Source organism: Drosophila tropicalis, unplaced genomic scaffold (assembly GCF_018151085.1).
Source record: "Drosophila tropicalis isolate 14030-0801.00 unplaced genomic scaffold, ASM1815108v1 contig_158, whole genome shotgun sequence".
Classification (NCBI taxonomy): Eukaryota; Metazoa; Arthropoda; class Insecta; order Diptera; family Drosophilidae; genus Drosophila; species Drosophila tropicalis.
The window spans coordinates 6,031,662-6,051,673 of NW_027172602.1; the positions used below are offsets into that span (position 1 = coordinate 6,031,662).

General features: G+C 36.1%; 1 protein-coding gene across 1 annotated transcript; it reads left to right on the forward strand.

The window, feature by feature from the left end:
- Positions 1 to 1,093: 1,093 nt before the first annotated feature.
- On the forward strand, positions 1,094 to 18,593 carry CARPA (Carbonic anhydrase-related protein A). Its single transcript, XM_068303208.1, has 9 exons — positions 1,094 to 1,263; positions 1,497 to 1,992; positions 11,449 to 11,496; positions 13,380 to 13,516; positions 13,664 to 13,855; positions 14,032 to 14,194; positions 15,676 to 15,830; positions 17,935 to 18,066; positions 18,338 to 18,593. The coding sequence occupies exons 2-9, from the start codon at positions 1,911 to 1,913 to the stop codon at positions 18,422 to 18,424; spliced, it is 996 nt and encodes a 331-aa protein (XP_068159309.1). The 5' UTR covers positions 1,094 to 1,263; positions 1,497 to 1,910; the 3' UTR covers positions 18,425 to 18,593.
- The last annotated feature ends 1,419 nt before the right edge of the window (positions 18,594 to 20,012 follow it).

Genomic DNA, 20,012 nt, shown 5'->3' on the forward strand with positions numbered 1-20,012 from the left:
CAAGCCACGATTCAGCGAGTACGAGGGCCGAAAACGAAGAGCGAATTGCCCCGTCGTCTCATCGTCTTTCCCTACTGATAAGGAGCGTTTAGCACAAGGCACAAGCAACAAAAAATAAAAAAAAAAGCCGAGCATAAAAGAAGAACGCAGCACGCGAAAACAATAACAACAGCAATAACAGCACCAAAACCAGCGACAACAACAGCAACAACAATGCCAACAGCAACTTCAAGCACGTGGATATCAAGCAGCAAGCGATGTAATTCGTCGATGGCATTCTCGTCGTCGTCCTGGTCCTCGCGTCCTCGTCAACGTCCTCGTGTCGTTGGCAGCGACGCAACAACTTCGTAGCCAAGTATAAGAGTGCGAGTTAATGGGAACAGTTTCAACCTGACAATGGGAACAGTAGTTCAACATATAAAAATGAAATATTAAAGGCTAGATCTTATATAAAAAATAGCAAGTAATTAAGTCTTAGGATAATCTAAACGCTAGGCAACTTTTAACAACATTTCAGCTCCGAATAAAGTCCTTCTTTTTGTCCTACATCAAGTTTACTTTGCTTAAAACTTTAAAAAATCCTCAGAAAGCTTCTTAATTATTTTGCTAGTCAAAAAATAAGTAAGTTCATCCATTTACATAAGCAGATATGCAGCTGCATTCCTTTGTTTTTGTTTCATTTAGTTGTAATTCACAACTAGTTTTAGCTCATTTTAAATTAGATCTCACTTAACATTAAATTGGCTTAATATATTATTAATTTTAAGTATAATTTGTAGAACTTTTAAAAATTACCCTTGAAAGTGGCTAAGAAATTTCCGTTAAATGAAAAATTTACCCCAAAAATGTGGCCTAGCCGACCACATTTGAAGTGGCACCAGTATTTTGGTTTTGGGTTCGTCGGTTCATTCGGTTCGTTGTGCCGTTCATTCGTTAGCATCATCGTCGTTGTTGCTGCTGGCTGCTGTTGTTAGTGTTATTGTTGTTGTTGCTGCTGCTGCTGCGCAACTGTCATAGGATTCAAGGCGAAAGTTTCGTTGCATATCCTTTGGCGCTGATAGCAATGACAATTCAGTTTCAATTCGAATGCAGAGATAAACGGACGCGTTGCGGCACGCAAGAAGCAGCCAAATAAATTAATACAAAACCAAAAGAAACACAACAAATAACCGTTAAACCGCGAAAGTTTTGAATAGCATTAACAAATTGTTTGTGATAATGATTCAATTTGAAATAAAGATTGAATTGAATTGAATTTTCGCGGTAAATGCAATTTTTGTTTAATTTTTTTTTTTGCTAATGTGTACGTGTATGTGTGTGGTGTGTGTGGATGTGTGTGAGTGTGAGAGTGTGATAGTGTGAGTGCAAGCGTGTGTGCATGTGCGTGTGTGCGAGTGGGTGACCATGTGTGAATGTGAAAGAAAAGACGGAAATGAAGCATGCAAGTTGGTTTCACATCAATGAAAAGTAACGGAAATTGAAATTTGCATGTGCAGGCAGAAGGCGGAGGAATCGAAGGGGAGAAAGCCAGAGGAAGAATAGCCAGAAGGTGGAGACAATGTGGCCAATGATAACAAAAATCATCATACCAATGCGGCCACCAAATCCGCTGAAAGTCAAAACATTCTCCAAAAAGTGAGAGCAACACTGAAAAACAGACTGGGAGAGTGAAAGAGCGAGAGCGTAGACGAGTCGGAAGGAGACGGAGCAGGAGCAGGAGATAGGAGAAAGAAGAAACTCAAGTGCTTGATCCAAACTAACAACACCAACCCACCAGTCCAGCCGTCTCATCTCTCTTACTGTGAAACTTCCAAACACCAATTCCCAAACTTCAACTCCAGTAGCTCAGCAGAGACATAGAGAAGGAGACAACAGAGAGACAGAGACAACTACAGAGTGAGATAGAGGAGATGCCGTCGCCAGTGCATACATTTTGCTTCTCCTCGGCAGGATTTATCGCTTGCTCAGCAATCGTTCTGCTTTGTAGTTCCGGTAAGTGAAATATGCCCAGAGCATCGACAAGGACACAACAAAAGGGGAGAAATGTAACGAAGCAAGCCATACACTTCATTCATTCATTCATTCATTCAATTTTTGGATGGTCAAATAGATGCAATGAAGTTGTACTTGTATTACGTGTGTGTGTGTGTTTTTTTCGCCCACTTTCCATTCCTTTGACCCACACTACTACCCCTGTCCACTCACACTCTTGCATTTTTTGGGGTTTTCAGTTTCTCCGGATTTTGATTTTCGTTCTGCTGTTGCTTCTGCTTCTGTATTTATTGTTGACGTTGCATCTTGCAATGAAAACGTCATCGAATGTAAAATGTGTTTGGCGAGGCAAGTTTAAAAGGATTTTCGTAACACACAACAACACAGATGTACACACACACACAAACACACACTGAGAGACACTTTCCACAATACATGCAAATACATACATAGTAGTACAAAAAGAAATAACTAAAAAACATAAAGGATGTTCTTGGACAACTTCAGTTGAGTTAAAGCATTTCTCTTCAACGCAACAAAAGAAACCAAAAACCAAAACTAGAAATCACCAGAAATTACTATATCACTAAAGAAAAAACTCTTTTTGTTGCCTGTTTGCCCTTTGGGCTTTACTCTACCCCGCCCCATATGCTCAACTTGCAACTGCTGATGTACATACATATCTTCCAGTTACACAAACTACAAAGTAGATTCGAAATATGAAAGCTTTTAAGCCATTTTAATATCTTTGAGTCGTTTTCAAGATTATTTAGACACCTATTCCTTCCATATATTAGTTCGATATTTTGACCATATTTCTCTGAAAGACTCCTTAACTAGTTTCAATTAAGTCAAATCAAAAACTTGATGCAAATATCTCACTTAAAGAACACTCGAATTGCAACAAATTCGCAAAGCCTTCAATTGGTTTAATTGAACTGTCAAGAGAACATAAATTAACTTTAAATGATTTTCAATTATTATTTTCAAACGCTCATCAACAGCAATAAAAAACCTTAATTCGATTTGCGGCTAACAAATAACAGAAACATTTACACAAAAAAAAAAAAGAAAATAATAACTTTGTCTATAAATAAATGAATGAATGAATGAATGGAAGCGAAAAAAAGGCGTCCCACCATTCGTATAAAAGAATACACTGAGCAAAACCGAAAAAGAAAATGAACAAAAAACCCAAAGTTAAGCAAATCCCATTTGCAGTTTTTGCTGAATAATTAATTATTCATATGCTTTCTGCTAAATCATCTATAATGATTTTGTTTCACATATAAATTGCCTGATCTTATATGGATGTTTGTATGATGATGACCATGAATTGAACACATTATGTCTTGGCCATGTTGTAACTTGGATTGCATCGAATCTCAACATTTTTCTGATTAGAGAGTGGTTAGAAATAGAGATGATATAGTCAATTATAGATTTTGTTCTTGATCATATCTCTTAAATCATTTGTTATATCAGAATTATATACATCTATGAATCCTTTGAGAACACTTTAAGGCCAAGTCCTATGATGTCTTTTGAGTAAACACTCAGACTTCTGACTACTCAAATGTGGATTTTAGTCTGATCTTCAAATTAATCACCAGTTACTAAATTAGTAGATGTTATTGTATTATAGAGTTCGGTTAGTTTCGATTGGATTTTAAAGAGCGAGGATTTTTGAATCGATGGAAATAAGAATTACGGTGTGTTTACGATTGTCTCAGATCGAGATAGTGTTATTCAAATCAAAAGACCTAAAGACCTTCTAAAGATGAAGTTGAAGGAAAAAGATGATTATTTCGAAAACTAATTGATTAGTAAAAATATCTCTTTAAACATAGAAAATACTTATTCTATAACTGAAAAGGTTCTATAATCAGGAATATATATTTATAAAGTATTTGCCAACTAGCATAAAGTTTCGGTTAAAAGTTATGTCCTTGCTGCCATCGAAATTGAACATTTATGATGATGCCATTCGAATGATTTTGTCTTTGTTTTTCACCATTTTTCCGCTTTGTCGAATTCTCTTTCCACTCTTGCCACATGGACAACTGCAAAAACGAAGTAGTTTTTACACATTCCACCAGGTCAGTTTTTGGGGTATTAGTGACAAAAGCCGCAGACGGATTGGTTTGTGGATCTAACAAAAACAAAAAGCAGAGTGTGGGCGGATGACGGTAGATGGGTGGAAGTGGAATAAAAACGACCAAAACAGGCTCATAAAAATGCACACAGCAAATGGAGAGAGGTGCAGACTGACTGACTGTGACAGAGACAGATACACAGAGTGAGTGAGAAAGAGAGATGGTGAGAGAGAGAGAGAGAGGGGGAAACGAAACGAGATGGCGTTTATTATACGTTAAAAATTGCTGCATAAACAAGAGCAAATAAAATAAGCGAAAGGCAAACAAACAACAAAAATTGCAGTGCGGTCAGGCAATAACAACAACAACAACAATAATAACATAAAATTCTGCAAAAGTGCAAACTGCATAACTGCAAAATGAATGAAAAGTTCCCCCGGGATGAGCAAAAATGGCGACAAAACTCACACGTAAAACATAGGCAATATACGAATATGTATGTAGGTGTAGGTAGGTACAAAGGCGACAGAAAAAGCAACAAATCCAAAACAAAAAAAACAACAACTACATACATATCCAACAAAAAACCAAATAACATTAACAAAAATCCAAACAACAGCCATTAGATCTACTACAAAATGAAAATGCTCCGGACAGAAAGAAAAATATCAATTTCATTGCGAATTTTCTGTTTACATTTTCGGTCTAACAATCTCTATTTGAATCCTTAGCAAGTTCTGTTCTTCTAAACTTTGGCTTATTGCAAATTTAGATAAATAATTTTAAATTTTGAGGAAAAAGAAATATAAATGGAATACGATATCAAAACAAAACTAAAGCTAATAGTGTAAAATTTCAGAAAACTGTTTTAACAAACATTTTTTCTTAAGAATCATTCAGAACTTTCTTTGGCAGTTAATTGATGTAAAGGACTCAATGATCCCAATATATTATATATGTTTATTGAAGTTTAGAGGACTTATGAGACATGACACATAAGGGGTTAAATGTAAAATATTAAAGGTATAACAGGTTAAGATCATTTCCACTCCATTCTTAATTTAAATAGTTTTAAAAATTGGCTAGTAAAAATGGAAAGAGTTTTCCCACTTAACAAAAACTCTCTTAACTTTATGAATAAGTATCAAACTTATTCACTTACACCTTCAATTATTACAAAGAAAAAAACAAGAGAGCCATTTTATTCGGTTGATTTTGAAAAATCTATGGTCAACATGTCGTATGAGTGATATGCAATCGATGGCTGATAGTGGAACCACTTGAAATTTTATACATTTATGAAAGATGAATAACAATTTTAAAGATGAAAAATCAATCAACTAAAAGCTTGTTGGAATTAAAGTTCAAAACCATCAAAAACTAAAAGCTAAAAATGAATAGGACGAGAGTGTTACAGGACAATCAACTTTGACACACACACGACATACATAGACATATATAGATGTGTGTGTGTGTGGGTTTGGCTGCCTTCTGCTTTGCTCTCTCCCTTTTGGTTTATGATGACCATTTAGCCAGAGGGTTGTTTTGACAAATTGGCCAAATTATTGTGTTAAATTTGCCCTTGAGGTGAAAAATCACTTTGGCCTAGCCAGCAAAAGGCAAGTGGCAAGTGGCAAGTGGATTTCATTTGGTTATTGCTGTTGCTGTTGTTGTTCTTGCTATGTGCTGATTGTGCTATTGTCGTCGTTTTGTGTCACATTACAAACGTCGATACATATGTCAGCCATGGGCTATACAAAAAATGCCTCAGACACTTTAACCAATACAACGAAACCAAAAGAAAACGCGAAAGAAAACCCTAGAAAATGTTGCCTTTTACTAGTCTTTAAGGCCAATGCCAGAGACGTTAGCATAATGGCATAAAAAAAGAAGCAAATATTTCTACATGCCGCACTAATTGAAGCAAAATAGATGAAGTTAACTTTCAGAAACAAGCAAGCAGAAAAAAAACCACAGAAAAGAAATCCAAGAAAGGAAAAAAAGAAAACGAAAAGTTTTCAAAAACGATTTCGTATGCAGCGTTGACGTGACTCGCATTAACCCCACCAAACAGCCAAGTGCAACACACATATATATCACACGTGTGCTAAGGCTAGATACATGTGGTGGCAGGTGGCAGGTGCCCGGTGGCAAAGTAAAGTGTAGTGTGGCCCCCGAACAAATACTGTTGCTTATTATCGAAATTGTATATGCCAGGCAGGCAGGCGCCTACGCGGACACAACTTCCCTTTTGAGTTTTCCTTTTTTTCATTTTCTTTTTTTTCTTTAACTTTTTTTTCTTTCTGTTGGCGCGTGGAAAAAGTTTGCTTGGCACCAACAAATTAAGATAGTTGCGGGTTGGATAGTTGCAGTCTAGACGGTTTTTAGTCAAATTATGGTTTTCAAACGTTCCCTCAGTTCTATAACACATTTTCGTCGTTCCTCCCCCCTTCACCTCACTGCCTCTCGAACTAAACATGAGCTTTCTATGCAGCTTGTTGGCCAAAAGCAAAGCAAATTGATGTTATTCATCATGTACAGCAAATTGCTGGGTTTTTTTTTTTTTTGGAGAAGATTTAATATTCTTAAATTTTGCACAAAAATTCCATTTCATCTTTATGATTCAAAATTGAAACCCTTATCCATTAACATGACCACAAGCTACCTACAAATAGAAAATTTCCTCTTGGTTTGCTTTTCCTTTTTCCGTAAAATCATTGAATGACTTGAAGTTTCCTGTGTTTTTTTTTTTTTTTTTTTTTTTTTTGAGAGAGAGTTTCGCACTTATATTCACATTTTTATTTATTTATTTTTCTTGTTTCGCATTTCCATTTGTGTTCACTTTTATTTTTTGATTTGAAATTAAAATTTCGAATCATTTTTTTTTTTTTTTGGCAAAACAACAAAAGTATTTCACTTTTAAATTTCTTTCAACATTGTTGCCAAGTTGGAATTTCTCCATTTGCAAACAAAATGTGAATAAATGGAAAACTTTTTGCAAATTTTCCCCCCTAAAAAAAACAACAACTAAATTGAATAAATGTGGAGAAAAAAAATTAAAATTCTGCAACCAAAAAAAAAAAAAAAAAAAAACCTAATGGACTTGAGAAATTAGAAATTTATTTACTTGAAAATTAAGTTGCAAAATTGCAAATGTTGGAGAAAATAAAAAAAAAAAACCGACAGTTTAAATACCCTGCAGTTTAGGTCGATTCATTTATCTTTCTAGTCTGTTTGTCTTTTATGTTTTTTATCAACTTAAAACAAAAATACGATTAAAGAAAACTTCATATAGGGCGATCAGTTGAAGGGCTATACGCTTGTCAGTTTTGCTCAGATTACATCAAATTTAAGAACAACTTACTCCAAATGAAACCTGACCCCCCTCTTAAAAGAATTTCAAACATTATTGGCCAATTTTGGTTCAAGAACTTAGATATCAAAGCAGCTTTTGTCTCTTGGAATACTTTTCGACCAACCCTACTTATGGCAGCTATATAAACGATCAGAGGATCACAAGAATAGCCAAGTTACAAAACTCAAACCTTTCAAACCAAAAAAAGAACTAAAAGAACTTACACACAGATAGACCTGAGCATTTCAACTTCTTCTCTCATAATCTTACTAAAAAACGAACACAGGAGAACTTCCCTTTCATAAGTGAAAGTCTGCTATATATATAAACAAAAATATGTCAAATAATTTCAACTGGAGGGTCCAAACCAAAGTCATTTTCCATCTACTTAAGAGAATCATACAAATGGGGGGCAGAGAAAACCTCTAAAGTAGAATTGAGTTTGAAAAATCACAGAAAATAAAACCGAAAGAGATGAGATGAAACAGCCGAGTATATGACACGAAATGAAGTGTACTGAGATTTAAATACTATATCAATATATATTATACAAACATTTCTTCTTGATATCGTTTGTGTGGATGGGTAAAGATCAAATATCCAATTTATATTTTTCTTTTGCCCCTAGAGGTAGACAAATATTAACCATTTGGTGTAAGTTTTCTTAGTACATTTTTTGTTCCATCTTCATCTGTCTTGCTCTGTCCTTAGTCAGTCGTCCCATTGGCAATGCCAGTCAATTTTCTTCTTGAGGGAGTCGTAGGCGACAGTTTGATAAACTGAATCGCTGCCGCAGATACTAATCAGCGTTTCGTTGAGCGCTTTAACAGGAAGCAATAAATTTTCCCAGGACATGCCATGTGCTTGTGCATGTGTGCATGTGTGTGTGTGTGTGTGTGTGTGTGTGTGAGTGTGTTTGTCGCGCCCTTGTCTAGAAATTTTAATTAAAAGCGATGACATAGCGAGTAATTCTATATCAAAATGTCGCCTATTAATTTTAAGGACATTTCCTTTATTGATTCATTGTCAATATTATATTGAAGCCATAATTTACACATAAAAGGGATATACACTCTTTGGTCTCTTCACCCGAAGACTTCGTATACCCCCTGCCCACACTCCCACCGCTCCACCGCTCCCCACAAACGCCCTTAAACTCTTCTTGTGGGTCGATTTTGTTTGGCTTGTTTAATTCATTTAGACATTGAAATGCTGTTTTGGGGCGTGTTTGCCTTTTTGATGATTGCGTGTGTGTGGCTATATATGTGTGTGTGTGTGTGTGTGTGTGCGTGACTTTTGATAGCCCTTTTGCCGCACTCTTGCCCCGCTTAAACATTACATCTTTACGCCATTTTCTGTCACGCAAACAGAGAAAGAGACTTAGCAAATCAACAAACTAACAAACCAGACAGTTGGTCTTTATATTGTTTATTCTGATTTAATGATTTCATTATCATGAAAATCCAAGAATCTGACTTAATTTAGCCATCTAAACACGCTTGTTACCCGATAAGAAAATTCATTTTGGTTGCCTCACCCTATTCCAGCCAAAGTCCTTTTGCCAAAAAGGGTTAAGAGGTTAGCTCCCATTCAAACAAATCCATTATATAACAATTTTAATTAATTGATTATGAGATTTTGGAAACCGAAACCGTTAGTCGCTGCTGAAAACTTAACTTATTCGAATATTAGAATTCCCTTAAAAACAAACTACAAATATAAGGCCAAAGAGACAAAGAAAAAAGGTCTCAAAAGACCCAGTTAACATTTGAATACAATAAGGAAACCTCTTACGCTTCTGTTGGCCCTAATCTAAGCCCATGACCAACCACTTTAAGAGAGTGAACTGCAAAATAAAAATGGATCGAATTCTATGGGTCGCCAGCTCGTCTCGCAAAACTGTTATAACAATAAATTAAGTTGCTGTTGCAGCACAAAAACGAATTGCCAAATTACTGCCAAAGATACTACTATTCAGTTGGTTGGCTGGTTGGGGATAACCGATAAAGGGTAACTACATGGTATTCTGTATAGCAATCTGTTGACGACAAATCATTATCACGAAGCCAAGTCTGGAGCCTGAGACCGTAAGACATTCAAAAATATCTTCTTTTGAGGACATTTTCGAACTCAATTCAGCTTAAGAGGCCAATTTAATCGGGTCTCCTCTCATTCAAACGAATAATTCTCGTTTAAACGCTAAGAGGAGACAGACAACTTAGACCAAAATAAAGTAAATATCCATAATGTCTTTGAATTACCCTTTAATGGGAAGAATTTGAGGTATATTGGCTAGCAGAAGAAGAACTAAAACAGATCTTATTTACAAATAAGTTGTCAAAGATTGTACTTTTTCTCAACACCTATATACCCTACTGCTTAATGTACACGGTATAGAATAGCGCGACAAACAAACAAAACAAAATGAAGTGACGTAGTCCTCGGCGACGGCGAGTCGCCAAAATACCAAACGGACGTTCATTGTTATTTCAAGAAAAGCAACACGACGATGGCAAAACGAAAATCAAGGGACTAAAGAACTAAGGGACACTTGACTCTGGGGCAGAAACAACGAACTGAAAATGCTCTGAAACTATCATCCAGAAACCTCTACTGAACAGGGGATATACATATAAGAAGAGAGAAATGTGATGCTAAGTAATTGTCATTTGACATTTCATAAACAGTTTAAGCATCATTTATTTATTGAGGTTTTTAATGATTATGGGCAAAAACTATTTTATCGGGCAACAAAATTGGAAAAGGAAAATCGATTTTAACATTTTATTTATATTGAATGAGCGAGAGAGATACAATTATATTTGTCGGCCAACATTGCCATCTAGTATGAAATATTTCCTCTATTAAGGGTATAAAATGCAACTAAAAAAAAATAGCAGACAAAACCAAACTAAACCAAAAAAAAAACAAAAAATTGAGCGCTGCTGCTCCAGGAAGCAGGCAGCGATGCCAACGAGATTCCCTTTTGAACTTCCGCTTTGGCTTGAAGCAATTTCTTTGGGCTTTATTGCCGCCGCATTGCCGCATGCCCCTTGCCACTTTTCCCCATCCCCACCCCCCCAACCAGCTTTCCATCCAACGCATATAGCATAAATTTTGAATACTCTCAAAATGGATGGGGATTGCTTGGACGGGGTGGCGGTTTCAAGGGGGTGGGTTCTGGAAGATGGAAGAGAAGAAGTAAAAAAATTGCGAAAATTGTCTGTCGCTTGATAAAGCGGAAGCAGAACTTGCCCATAAACGAAATGTGGCAACTGAGTGTAAACTTTATTGGCGCCAGACTGGCTGGCGACATTGCTGTTGTCATGCTCATCCTTCTCATTCTTCTCATCCTTTTTACGGTAGTTTCCACTTCTTTCTCTGTGTGTGTTGGTTTATTTTTTTTTTTTTTTTTGGCTAGTGGACGGACGTTGACTCAGGCGACACGCATTTGGCGATGGCGATGGCGCCTCGATGGCTGGCAAGTAAAGTCATCGTTTACCCCCAAGAAGATGCTGCTGCTGCTGTTGTTTGTTTTGTCTGACTCCGAATTTGGCTTTAGTATTGGTGGTGGTGGTGGTGGTGGTGGTGGTGCCATTGCCATACGGAAGTCTTACATTAGTTGATTTCATGCGCTGTTTACATTGGCAGCGAATTATGCGCATTGAAAATCCAAGATTTGACTGCCCTTCCCAGCAACCCTTACTCCACTTGCCACTAGTCTAGGATGGGCAAGACTTTTACATATGCAAGAGAGACCTCTAGGATGCACATGAATACCCCACATGCATACGTATGTATGTATGTATATTGGAATGGGAAATGGTGGGCAGACACATGCTATCTATAAATATTACCAGTGGAGTTCAAATGAAAGTGTTTTTATCAGTTGGCTCAGCTTCTCAGCATCTTTGCCCCATAAACAAACACTTGTGGTTTCTTATAGTAACAATTATCTATAGTATATATTAAAAATTTATCTCTATTTTTCGTTTACATTTGCAGAAGTCCTGTCCAGTTGGGAAGAATGGTGGACATACGATGGTATATCCGGTAAGTTGAATCGAAAATTAGCCACAGACAAGTTGCCAGACAATAGAGACTCTGTAATTGGAAATCTTTACTAAATTGGGTGATTCATTTGGCAGACCCTTTAAAAATGGAATAAAGTTCACATATTTCTAGTTATCTAACGATCTGCATATACCTGAAACAGATTTCTGGCTTACTTTAGTCAAGTGTCTATTAATTGCTCTAATTGTTCTTTAAGTATTACGTATACGAACTGAGTGCTCAAAGAGTACTAAAAGAGCTACTGTGAAAGTCTGTGATTATAGTTGGTACTAGTTTTAGTTTAACATTCTATTTTGATCATTTGCAGGGATGCAAAGAGATTAATGATGGCATTGCCGAATAATGACAACATTCCTAAAGTTCCTGTAGCAGATTTTTTCCATGTTATTGGCAAATAATTTTAATTTTAATGTTGTCTCTTATATGTGGCACAAATTTAATCAAATCTCGTTTCTACCCCATTGACAGTCATTTGTTCTACTTGTCAGTCATGTCCAGGCAGTTGGTGATTTAATTACATTTCAAATCGTTTGGCAACAAGCAAACAACGCCAACAAAACCAACAACAACAACTACTACTTTTTCCTTTTTGTTTTATTTTTATTTTTCGAGGCTAATATAGAATTGAATGTATGGACCTGGACGCAGTTTTATTTATGTCCACAGACACAAAATATAAAATGAAAGAAAAAAAAAAAAAAAAAACTTTTAAAACATGCAACAGCAGAAGCAGCAATAGCAACAAATGAATGCAAACACTGAAAATGAACAGCGGAGCTGGCCAAACGGTTGGCCACAATCGCGACAACGTCAACATCATCATGAAGCACTTTTTAAACTTTGGCATTTATTGCCTCGGCTCCTGGCTTCTGGCTTCTGCCTGGGTCGTTCTGTGTCGCGTGTCGTCAGAGTACACACACACACACCTACACACACACATGCAGCTAGCTGTATAGGGTAAAAGATAAATTGCGGAATTGCAGTGGAAATGCAAGCGACACAAAATGTATCCTGAAATAGCCTTGACATGAGTCAGACAAAGAGTTGTTGAACTCGATTAGCCACATTCATTTATTCAAAAGTTATATATAGAAAACTATCAATGAAAAATGTTTCAAAATTAATTTGCATCTAACAAGTCATTTTTGTGAGCAACTTTTTACCGATTTCAAATATTCCATTTCGCTCTTCAATTCTACTATAAATAAACCAAACACCATCGAAATGTTTACCTTATTTTGACATGACCAATACAATTACCTCATTTAAAGATGGTGTCGAGATCTAAGTTGAGTTTAAGCCTAAAAACTCTCTCTCCTTTGAAAAATAAGTGTTAACTTCTTGTACATATTGGCTTACTCTTCTATGTATATAGATGTTTCATTGTATTTTGTATTATATTTATTTGCAATCGGTTAAAAATTTAGGGAAATAAAAGAGGTAATGCATTTATGTAGGTACACCAGTTTCCTATGGCATACTTTTAGGCTCAAGTACTCCAAGTGACTCTATGATAGACAGATGCAGACAGAGATATTTATTATTAACTTTACGAAAAACTTTATTAAATGTCAACTATGTAGATTGTAAGAGCTACCATCTTTCACATTCCATTCACTATAAACTCTGTTCGAGATGCGATATAGAGTAGTTGCAGGACTTGGGGTCATCATTACAAAAGGTCTGACGGGTTGGAAGCTTATGAAATGCCATTTTGGCACTTGTTTCTAGCCGTTGGAACAGTTTCGACATTGATAGTTGACAGGGACCAGGCATCTGTCCAATATGGCTGATATTTCGCGAATGTTTTTTTCTTTTTTGGCTCTTGCCTTACTTTAGTCCATTTCATTTTCATATTGCAGGACCAAGCTTCTGGGGCCTTATCAATCCACAGTGGAATATGTGTAATAAAGGAAGACGGCAATCGCCAATCGATGTGGTGCCCGATAAATTGCTATTCGATCCATATCTGCGACCTCTGCACATTGATAAGCACAAGGTGAGAGAGTTTCGTTTTCTGTTCCGTTTGACCCCTTTCCCCCTTTGGCCCCGCTCAATTTTGCATATTTCATTCTTGACCAATCCACCTTAACTGGTGCTCAACATGTGCCAATCGATATTTTATGCTGTGGGTCGTCGTCAACAGGTTTCCGGCACACTGCACAATACAGGTCAATCACTCGTCTTCCGTGTGGACAAGGACACAAAACAGCATGTGAATATATCTGGCGGACCGCTAGCATATCGCTATCAATTCGAAGAGATTTACATACACTATGGCACGGAGAATAGTCGTGGCTCGGAACATTACATACAGGGCTATAGTTTTCCTGGTGAGGTAAGTCAAATTGGCAAACAACATTTGCTAATCCTGCTATAATCATAAATAAGTTAGGGTTAGATAGATGTAAAAATTGAATGAATTTCTCTTTGGTATCGAGTAATCAGTCGATTATTTGCTAACGAAGAATTTCTCTCCTTATTGAAGTATCTTTTCTGTTCTGTTCTTCACAGATACAAATCTATGGCTTCAACAAAGAACTCTATCACAATATGTCCGAGGCCCAACACAAGTCCCAGGGCATTGTGGGTCTATCGTTGATGGTGCAAATTGGTGAGACACCTAATCCAGAGTTACGCATCATAACAAGCACATTCAATAAGGTGCTCTATCGAGGTGAGTTTTGTGTGTTTCATTGCCAACAAAAGTTCTTCACACTGCAATGTGCAATGTGCAGTGCACAATTTGGTTGTTGCTTGCAACATTTACGGCAGGTTGCAAGTTTATGATGTCATTGCAGCAAACAACACAAATTGTGGCAGAGCAATAGGGCGCAATGGCATAATTATGTTCAGGTTGCCAGCGGATGAAATGTTCAGTGGGGGGAGGGGAAGACTATAAAATGGTGACTTTCAACTTGCCAGGACTTTGGATGGTTTTGCCAAATGAAATTTGTGCTTCGTGCTTCTCGCAAAGTGACGAAAATGAAACCTCGCATTACACTAAACCGACACTTAATAATTTCCTTTCGCCGCCCTTCATTTGCCCGTATTGCACCTCCCTACTGCCATCTTTGCTTTTTGGTCATTCCCTTGTCGTATTTCGTATTTCTTGGCCAGTTTAATAGCCTTTTTACAGGTCGTATATACACACAGAATGCGAGAGAGAGGCCACGAGTCGTATACGTATTTCTTTCTGCGCCGGCTGTACCTGGCTTAATTTGTAAAATGCCAGTAAGCCAAAGCCAAAATGCAAGCCACTTTCAGCACAGAGAAAAAAGAAATGAAAATTTCAAATTAGAAACGAAAGAAAGCAAGAGAGAAAACACTGACCGAACAGTCAACAAATCCCTTCGAATGCCACATACTCTACACAACAAACTTCAGATATAAGTTAAGATATCCCATATATTTCATTGGACACTATATTCCACTATAAACTAGAAGGCTGACCCTCTGATCTGAATTAAAGTTGTCTTCATCATCTAATCAAGTTTCTAGGAAAAAATTTCATAGATTATCTCTGGAAATTATTAAGCAAATTGTATTTAGATCAAATATATGTAAGACTATCATAATATTTTCACCCCATGCTATATTTGAGAAATATATTTCCACTAAAACTAACACTTGTGATGCAAATATGTTTCTGTAGCAAAAGGCAGCAACACCCTCTCTCCCTCCCTCCCTTCCTTCCTTCTTTGCAACTTGACTACTTTTACTTTACATACTTTCTATACTTTCCAAACCCTCCACCCACCCACAGCACTCTGTTAGCCCTCCAGTTCCATGGCTGACTTACAAGCCGCGCGAATCGCTTCATTTCCGGTGCTGGCAAAATGATTTGTATGAATAATGTCGAGCTGGGCTAACGTTGAAATGGCCAAGTATTCTGCCTTCGACTCCCTCTTTGTACTATGTCTGAATTATTCATTAGCCTTTGGCATGCCCAGGTGGTTGCCGTCGAGTCGTTGCTATACAATATATACTTCTTACATATACATATATATATATATATTCTTCGTTGTTGTTGTTGCTTTCATTCTATGCGATATGCACATAAATACAAGCAGCTTGACTGACTGCCTGCACCTTGAACTTTGTTAGACATTGCTCATTTTCTTTACAATTTTTCTCGCTCTCTCTCTCTCTGCACAGGCTTCTCAACGCCCATACGTCACATCTCGGTGAGATCCCTGTTACCAAACACAGATCATTACATCACCTATGAGGGCTCGACAACACATCCAGGCTGCTGGGAGAGCACCGTCTGGATAATAGTTAATAAACCCATCTATATCACCAAACAAGAGGTTAGTAGTGTCCATTTGAGGCATTTACATTCACATTCAATTCATTCAACCATTCGACCATTTACCATTTTGAATTAACACTCAAATTTGCACCGCAAAATAATTAAATGCAATTGCAATTAGAGGATAGCTATTTGGTTTCATTTTTACCCTCATTTTTTTTTTGTTTTTCCATTTTTTTTTGTGCATAAATAAATGCAATTATAAAATTTGCTCATCAATTTTGGCCATTGGTCAGAGATCGCGGTGTAAATGCGGTCAGACAGTCTCTCAGCAATCGATGAACATTGTTCCCTTCATCTTGCTCTCTGTGCATAATTGAAAAACAATATTTGGTTAGTTTAATCAATTTGCATAAATGGCAATATAAAAAATAAAACAAAACAACAAAAACCAAAAAAAAAAACCATATAAAAATAATTTACACAAATGTGTAACTAATGAAATGGCAAAACAAGTTGATACAGTGGCGGATCTTACTCATCAGTAAATGGGGCGAAATTATATCCCAACATCCACAAGATATTACTCATACTCACTAGTAGTAGTTGCTCTGATTGACTGGACTACTACTAGGAACTAAACTAGTTGAACCGGTCGGAATATTGAGTATATATTGCGATATAGTATATAGTTTTCTTTCTTCAATTACACATTCCAGAGGAATGTAGATATGGATAAACGATTTTGTAGTCTCTCACAATACACAGGGCCGTATTTGGGTTTAAATTTTTATTAATACAAGAGTTAACTTTTTGCATTTAATGGATATTTTAAACACTTTAGAAGGGTAACCATTGGCTGATTAGTTTTATGATCTTTTCATTGATCCTAACCACATCAGAAACTACAGGATCAACATAATGGTAATCATCACTTGAGCCAAAGTGACAAAAAACAAAAAATGGAGCTAATCCGGTTGAAGTGTCTTCTCTTGGAGTTGTGGGTAAGGAAACGCATAATGTTTTAGTTTCTCCCTGTTTGGGTAAATCCTGCGGAGATGCATTGATATCTGATTGGTGAATGTCTTTTTCCTGAGGAGTTGTTGAAGTTTCTATAGGTCGAGGTGAAGTCGTTGGAAGGGGAACTGCTGGCCCAGGGATACGTCGCAATTCCCTTGGGGTGCAGCTTCTAATCCATTCCATCCGATCAATAGAAGTACAAGTAACTGCATTCTCAACGCGCAACTGAAAATAAGTTGCCCGCTTGCATTGAGTTTTATACAAGTAGTTAGTATTAAGTCATTAGTGCCAAATTTACATAGTCGTCACATAAACAAGTTTCTTGGAGGTTCCGATTGCTCATGTGTAATTCCATTTCAACAACAATTATTCAGTTTTGAAAGAGAATCTACTTACATATGCTTAATAATAATGATCACTTGAGTCACATTTCACTGAAGTTGTTTCCCTTTGAGTTTTTGGTGTTTGTTTGGATGAGATTCTGTTGTAGCTGAGGGCACAATTTGATTTGGGCTACATCTAGTTCTGTTGAGATCTTGGATGTTGTTCTCTCTAGTGGGTGCAATCTCTGATGGTCCTTGGAAGTGTCTTTTGTTCGACATTTGATCTGTTCATTCCAATATTCCACTGGGGTGCTGCCCATAAACCACTCCAACCGATTGGAACTGCAACACTTTGTATAAGTATCCTTGAGGATCCGCCACTGAGTTGAAGATTCATTTAAATGTGAAATTTTGTAAATTTTGAAAATTTATCGAAAGATATCCCTAATTTCCCTTTGAACGAAATCAAAAAGAATTATTAACTACTGTCGGTCATTCGATTGATAAAGTGACTTTCGATTTTACTTAATGTACAATTATCGTTTTGTTATCTGATTTTTGCATTTTGAATTGAATTCCAATTGATTGACTGTCATCTATTTAGTTCAAACTTTATAATTGATTGGAGTAGCTCATTTAAAAAGCAATTAGTTGCCTACTATGAAAACAATAAAAATGCATTTACATATATTTGTCATCAACATACATTCATACATACATATGTTTGCATGTATTAGTATTGTGTGGTTGCTCTGTCAACAGCAAAATGAAACAATAACAATTACTATAATTAACATCAATTGCAATTGCATTTCACAGTTATATCAACTCCGACGACTGATGCAAGGCTCCGAGAGTACACCAAAAGCTCCATTAGGTAATAATGCACGACCCGTGCAAAGTTTACATCATAGAACCGTAAGAACGAACATAGATTTTAAGCGTAATAAGGTGAGTAATCCTTTCAAACTTAAATAACATATACGGGGATCTATAAATCCATAAAAAATTATTCTCTCTCATCACATGAAGAGGCTTTCCTTACTGTGTGTCTGTTTGTCATATAAATTCCAAACTTATTAGCCAATTACATAGATCGATTGCAACTTGAAACTTCAGTCCCTTCTCCTTTCTTTTATGGTTCTCCTCGTATATAATGCGCTTCAGTGTTTTGGTTATTCAAACACTTTATGGTATGTAAATCTTATTAATCTCTCAACAGAATCAAAATGCATGTCCATCAATGTACAAGGATATGTACTATCGTGCAAATCGCTGGTCACCCGACACGGGCCTTTTGATACGTTGACAGACGGAAAATGAATTGCAAACTACAGAACTACAAAAGAAACTACAACTACAAATTGAACAGAAAGCAGCAAAGCAGCAAAGTCCTTTTGATTTGTTTAATGCCAACTCAGGAATCATTTTATGGTTTTTAATTATCTACAGAATAGAAAAATAAATATTAATACAAATTCTTGCCATAATTTTTCATTAGTTTCTCGATTATTATTATTTTTTAGGTATTTCTTTAACTTTTTGTCGGTTAGCTTAAAGGCTTAATGGCTTGCAATATAATGTCATGTTTCAGATATACATATACATATGCATATGTATGTGTTTTAATGCCATTGCATTACAAAATTCATTATAAAATACCTACAAATGTATGTATGAATATTTATTTATTTATTTATTAATTTTGCTTTGCAATTTTTACAAGCCTTTTGTTATGTGACATACAAACAAAACATCCATACATACATGCATACTATATACTAAACTATATACATACATATAACAACAAAAGAAAATTAAATAAGAATTTCCGTAAACTGGATGGGTGGACAATAAACAAAAATTGAAACAAAACTAACCGAAATACAACAGCAACAAAAATAAATATTCATATAAAATATATATATATATACACAAGAAAACACACAATACAGCATATATCTATATACATACATACATATATTCATACATATATGTATGTAGAAAGAAAGAATTATATATATGTATATGTATATCGGCTGTATATTAAAGGAATTTTTGACAAACAAAAACAAGAATGTCAAAACTAGCATAAATTATGCGACAAAACACAAGCAACAAAGAAAACCAAAAACCAACAACAACAACAGCAGCAACAGCAGCAACAACAACAACAACAACTAAGCAATGCAACAGGAAAATGAAAATGAAATAAGAATATACATACATACATACATTCATAAGGATATAGCCAACAGCCAACAACACAAACTAAGGATACAATATAACAAAAAAAAAAACCCCAAAAAAGAAAGTCACAAATTTAATCTCGGTAATACCGACGACTTTTAATACCCTTGCAGCTCTCTATATACATGTGTATATATTCATGTAAAGTACTTTGATTTCTCCAGCAATCTCTCGAATAGGTTGAATCCTCTCTAAAACCAAAGAAAGGATATAGCAAGAGTTCTGATGGAACTAGTATATTCCATTCTAAGATTTAACCACATAACCTTTACGTCGTAAATAAATAAGGTCCTGTAGTAAGTCCGGTCCTGTATTTGGCCTACCACAAACACATGACTTAACATTCAAGTCAGAAGTGAAATTCTCATCTTCATTTCATTAAAGTTATATGTCTTATAGAAGATTTTAAGAAAATTTAACTACAGTTGTTCTCAAAGGATTAGCTTGATTGTAAAAGTGCATTACTGAAATCGCCAGAAATTGAGTAATTGACCACTTAGCCAACATTCCGATCTTATTGTCTTGAGGACAGTATTGAGAACTTGAAATTTAGCCAAGAATTGAATGGAGTTCTGTAATGACACCAGCTGCAAGGATATTCACATTGACACTTACACACACACATACACAGAGTAGTATATATCTAT

Excerpts from the sequence above, each read along its gene's own strand:
- CARPA (XM_068303208.1), top strand. The coding sequence starts at position 1,911 with ATGCCGTCGCCAGTGCATACATTTTGCTTCTCCTCGGCAGGATTTATC. Across the intron at positions 15,831-17,934 it reads TCTATATCACCAAACAAGAG|TTATATCAACTCCGACGACT; the intron begins GTTAGTAGTGTC and ends TGCATTTCACAG. Across the intron at positions 18,067-18,337 it reads TAGATTTTAAGCGTAATAAG|AATCAAAATGCATGTCCATC; the intron begins GTGAGTAATCCT and ends ATCTCTCAACAG.